The sequence below is a fragment of the Anomaloglossus baeobatrachus genome, chromosome 2 (genome assembly GCF_048569485.1).
Source record: "Anomaloglossus baeobatrachus isolate aAnoBae1 chromosome 2, aAnoBae1.hap1, whole genome shotgun sequence".
Lineage (NCBI taxonomy): Eukaryota > Metazoa > Chordata > Amphibia > Anura > Aromobatidae > Anomaloglossus > Anomaloglossus baeobatrachus.
The window spans coordinates 40175557-40181625 of record NC_134354.1 but is presented as its reverse complement, the minus strand read 5'-3'; the positions used below and the strand labels follow the sequence as shown (position 1 = coordinate 40181625).

Genomic DNA, 6069 nt, shown 5'->3' with positions numbered 1-6069 from the left:
ATACCTGGAAGCTATAAAATAACAGAAAGCGGAAAAGGCTCAAGGTGCCGGAAATAGGGGGGCAACGATAGTTTTGCATATGGAGTCATTAAAACCAGTGAGTTCCACTGAGTAATTGGAAATGTACAGTTATGTATCTCTAGGCCTTTACATCAATACAGTGAAATGTTCCCGAAAAATGTTGAGTTTCTATCTGGATGTCAATGTGAGTTTTTCCATCCATGTTTCTTTGTTAGTTCCTCAACTCGAAGACGTGAAATTCGTTGACCTCCGTCCAGTTGGCTTCACAGCATTGAGAGATCGGATCCTTCTTTCGAACCCTCCACGTTCGTACGTGTAGACTTGGTGAAGCTTCACGTCTGGATGTTCTTCAGTAGGGTCTCCATACGGCTTCCTCCAACCTTGGCGTGGTCCCCATACTGGTTGGAGAGTTGCTGTGGCTTCCTTCGGTCTCGACCACGTCGTTTTGGTTCGGGAGGTTGGGGTTGAGAAGAGCCGACCCTGTGGAAGCATTAGTGCAAGGAGGGAGGATGCGAGGAGGCGAGCGGTCTCCTCCAGACATCATGGGGAACTGGTAGGACCCGGCTGACGTTCCGTAGTAGAGGTAGGACGGGGAGCTGGCCTGGAATGGGCTTCCTTGAGTTTGAGAAGATCCAGGATATGGAGGTGGTAGGTAGTGGTACCTGGTAGCGCTGGTCATGGCCGACATACTGATTCCTATGCCTGAGGACACCGGGGTCGGGGTATATGTAAACGCTCCAGGATAGTGCATGCGCGGATCAGAGATCGAGGAAAGGGTGGAGAACTGACGGTCAATCCCAACTCGAGGGTCACTGAATGCGGTCAGGTCTGAAGCCCCTGCGTAAAAGAAAGAATATATGATTAAACCACCACTATGAGAAAATACAACCAGCTTCAACATGTGGTGCGAAACTACAACTCCCAGCATGGTGCTGAGAGGGTGACTACAGGTGGGGCTGGAAAATTAAAGGGGTTGTCCTCTTTCATTCACAATGCCATCGATCAGCTCCAGGTGGCTGAAGGATGTCAGGGCATGCTGAGAGTTGTAGTTTTGCATCAGATGGGGGACAGAAGTTGGAAATGGCTGTTCCATAGCAAATAATAAAAGGGATGACCACCACGAGCGTCTGCCATGACACCTCCAGCCTTGTAACTGCAGACCGTCAAAGCCATTAGGAACATAATGACTTCTCATCTCCGTCATGTCGTTACGTAAGTGCAGCCACCATGCCGACACATTAACCCTGGAAGTGCTGGATAGAAACAGGAGGTCCGGAGCAGACACTGAGGATAATCCCACTCCCCCCCTTTGTTGGTGGGCATCATGACACCAGTGTCTGTGCCGCCGGTTCAGGACTTGGCAGCCGTGTTCGCTATTGTGAGCTCAAAACAAACAAGCCCCCAGGTGAGACGTGCTGCGCAGACAAGGTGTGGCGTCCTGTCTGCCCATGGAGGATTTTTTTTTGTTCCAGTCTACACTACATGATTTTTTTTGGGGGGGGAAATACAATCCTATGATATATAAGGTGTGAGACAATAGATGGATTGTATATCCACCACCTGATATATCTATGGAGGAATTGTATAAAGTCTCTTATGGCCGCACGTCAGCATGGAGGACTATGGGGTGCATTATAATATATGGAGGACTATGGGGTGCATTATAATATATGGAGGACTATGGGGTGCATTATAATATATGGAGGACTATGGGGTGCATTATAATATATGGAGGACTATGGGGTGCATTATAATATATGGAGGACTATGGGGTGCATTATAATATATGGAGGACTATGGGGGTGCATTATAATATATGGAGGACTATGGGGTGCATTATAATATATGGAGGACTATGGGGTGCATTATAATATATGGAGGGCTATGGGGTGCATTATAATATATGGAGGACTATGAGGTGCATTATAATATATGGAGGACTATGGGGTGCATTATAATATATGGAGGATTATGGGGTGCATTATAATATATGGAGGGCTATGGGAAGTGCATTATAATATATGGAAGACTATGGGAAGTGCATTATAATATATGGAGGATTATGGGGTGCATTATAATATATGGAGCACTATAGGGAAAATTATAATATATGGAAGACTATTGGAAGTGGATTATAATACATTGAGGACTATGTGAAGTGGATTATAATACATTGAGGACTATGGGAAGTGCATTATAATATATGGAGGGCTATGGGAAGTGCATTATAATATATGGAGGGCTATGGGGAGTGTATTATAATATATGGAGAGCTATGTGGGTATAATATATTATTATTATTATTATTATTTATTTATAGAGCACCATTAATTCCATGGTGCTGTACATGAGAAGGGGGTTACATACAAAATACGTATACAAGTTACAGTAGACAGACTAGTACAGAGGGAAGAGGGCCCTACCCTTGCGGGCTTACATTCTATAGGATTATGGGGAGGAGACAATAGGTGGGGTGTAGGTCAGGCGGCAGCTCCGGACGGTGGTCGGGCGGCAGCTCCGCACGGTGGTCGGGCGGCAGCTCCGCACGGTGGTCGGGCGGCAGCTCCGCACGGTGGTCGGGCGGCAGCTCCGCACGGTGGTCGGGCGGCAGCGAGTTCATTGTAGATTGTAGGCATTTCTGAACAGGTGCGTTTTCAGGTTCCGTTTGAAGTTTGCAAGGGTAGGGGATAGTCTGACGTGTTGAGGCAGCGAGTTCCAGGAGACTGGGGATGCTCGGGAGAAGTCTTGGAGTCGGTTGCGTGAGGAGCGAATGAGAGAGGAGGAGAGGAGGAGATCTTGGGAGGACCGGAGGTGACGTGTTGGAGTGTAGTGGGAGAGTAGTTCGGAGATGTACGGAGGGGAAAGATTATGCACAGCTTTGTAGGTCAGTGTTAGTAGTTTGAATTGGATACGATGGAAGATTGGAAGCCAGTGGAGGGACATGCAGAGGGGAGAAGCGGGGTGGTATTGAGGAGAGAGGTGGATAAGTCGGGCAGCAGAGTTAAGGATGGACTGGAGAGGGGCGAGCGTGTTAGCAGGGAGGCCACAGAGGAGGATGTTACAGTAGTCGAGGCGGGAGATTATGAGGGCATGCACTAGCATTTTAGTAGATTGCAAATTGAGGAAAGGGCGGATTCTGGAAATATTTTTGAGTTGAAGACGGCAGGAGGTGGTGAGGGATTGGATGTGTGGTATGAAGGATAAGGCAGAGTCAAAGGTCACTCCGAGGCAGCGAACTTTGGGTACTGGCGAGAGCATGGTGTTATTTATTGTAATAGATAGATCAGGTGGAGAGTGTAGGTAAGACGGAGGAAAGATGATTAGTTCAGTTTTGGCCACATTGAGCTTTAGGAAGCGAGAGGAGAAGAAGGAGGATATAGCAGATAGACATTTCGGGATTTTGGACAGCAGAGATGTGGCATCTGGGCCAGAGAGGTAGATCTGGGTGTCGTCGGCATATAGGTGGTATTGGAAGCCATGGGACTTTATGAGTTGTCCCAGGCCAAATGTGTAGATAGAGAAAAGTAAGGGTCCCAGGACAGAGCCTTGAGGGACGCCAACAGAGAGATGGTGGGATGAAGAGGTTGTGTGAGAGTGGGAGACACTGAAAGTGCGGTTTGAGAGGTATGAAGAGATCCAAGAGAGGGCAAGATCTCTGACACCAAGGGAAGAGAGGGTCTGTAATAGGAGGGAGTGATATATATATGGAGGACTATGGGAAGTGCATTATAATATATGGAGAGCTATGGGAAGTGGATTACAATACATGGAGGACTATAGGGTGCATTATAATACATGGAGGATTATGGGGTGCATTATAATACATGGAGGACTATAGGGTGCATTATAATACATGGATGACTATAGGGTGCATTATAATACATGGAGGATTATGGGGTGCATTATAATACATGGAGGACTATAGGGTGCATTATAATACATGGAGGATTATGGGGTGCATTATAATACATGGAGGACTATAGGGTGCATTATAATACATGGAGGACTATAGGGTGCATTATAATACATGGAGGATTATGGGGTGCATTATAATACATGGAGGACTATAGGGTGCATTATAATACATGGAGGATTATGGGGTGCATTATAATATATGGAGGGCTATGGGAAGTGCATTATAATATATGGAGGGCTATGGGGAGTGTATTATAATACATGGAGGGCTATGGGAAGTGCATTATAATATATGGAGGATTATGGGGTGCATTATAATATATGGAGGATTATGGGGTGCATTATAATATATGGAGGACTATGTGGTGCAGTATAATATATGGAGGACTATGTGGTGCAGTATAATATATGGAGGACTATGTGGTGCAGTATAATATATGGAGGACTATGTGGTGCAGTATAATATATGGAGGGCTATGGGAAGTGCATTATAATATATGGAGGACTATGGGGAGTGTATTATAATATATGGAGGGCTATGGGAAGTGCATTATAATATATGGAGGACTATGGGAAGTGCATTATAATATATGGAGGATTATGGGGTGCATTATAATATATGGAGGATTATGGGGTGCATTATAATATATGGAGGGCTATGGGAAGTGCATTATAATATATGGAGGACTATGGGAAGTGCATTATAATATATGGAGGACTATGGGAAGTGCATTATAATATATGGAGGACTATGGGGTGCATTATACTATATGAAGCACTATGGGGTGCATTACAATATATGGAGGATTATGGGGTGTATTATAATATATGGAGGACTATGGGGAGTGTATTATAATATATGGAGGACTATGGGGTGCATTATAATATATGGAGGACTATGGGAAGTGCATTATAATATATGGAGGACTATGGGAAGTGCATTATAATATATGGAGGACTATGGGGTGCATTATACTATATGAAGCACTATGGGGTGCATTACAATATATGGAGGATTATGGGGTGTATTATAATATATGGAGGACTATGGGGAGTGTATTATAATATATGGAGGACTATGGGAAGTGCATTATAATATATGGAGGGCTATGGGGTGCATTATACTATATGAAGCACTATGGGGTGCATTACAATATATGGAGGATTATGGGGTGCATTATAATATATGGAGGACTATGGGGAGTGTATTATAATATATGGAGGACTATGGGAAGTGCATTATAATATATGGAGGGCTATGGGGTGCATTATACTATATGAAGCACTATGGGGTGCATTACAATATATGGAGGATTATGGGGTGCATTATAATATATGGAGGGCTATGGGAAGTGCATTATAATATATGGAGGACTATGGGGAGTGCATTATAATATATGGAGGACTATAGGGTGCATTATAATATATGGAGGACTATGGGGTGTATTATAATATATGGAGGGCTATGGGGAGCATTATACTATATGAAGCACTATGGGGTGCATTATACTATATGAAGCACTATGGGGTGCATTATAATACATGGAGGACTATGGGGTGCGTTATAATATATGGAGGACTATGGGGAGTGTAGTATAATATATGGAGGACTATGGGGAGTGCATTATAATATATGGAGGACTATAGGGTGCATTATAATATATGGAGGACTATGGGGTGTATTATAATATATGGAGGGCTATGGGGAGCATTATACTATATGAAGCACTATGGGGTGCATTATACTATATGAAGCACTATGGGGTGCATTATAATACATGGAGGACTATGGGGTGCGTTATAATATATGGAGGAATATGGGAAACGCATTATAATAATGGAGGATTATGGGGGTGCATTCTAATATATGAAGGGTTATTTGGGACCCATTATACTATATGGAAGGTTATGTGGGGCCATTGTAGTATTTGGAGGGCTATGAGGGAGTCTTTATACTTTATGGAGGGCCATTATACTGTATGAAAGCAATTATGCAGTGTGAAGGTCTGTGTGCTGAGGTGTATCAGAGCATGGGAAAGCTGGGTGCTGAGGGAAAGAACCAATGTCAGTGGCACTATCCTGTACCCTGAGTGTTGGACCCTGAGTGTCGGTGTATGGTGGTGGTGGGGGGGG

The 6069-nt window shown here is 44.2% G+C and overlaps 1 protein-coding gene across 1 annotated transcript in view; it reads right to left on the bottom strand.

Moving 5' to 3' along the window:
* RUNX1 (RUNX family transcription factor 1) overlaps nucleotides 1–6069 on the bottom strand; it is a 150500-nt gene that overhangs the window by 572 nt on the left and 143859 nt on the right. The window contains exon 6 of the mRNA XM_075334994.1: nucleotides 1–858. This exon is cut by the window's left edge and continues 572 nt beyond it. Coding sequence (XP_075191109.1) covers nucleotides 371–858 — 488 coding nt within the window. The 3' untranslated portion in view covers nucleotides 1–370. The remainder of the gene's footprint in view (nucleotides 859–6069) is intronic.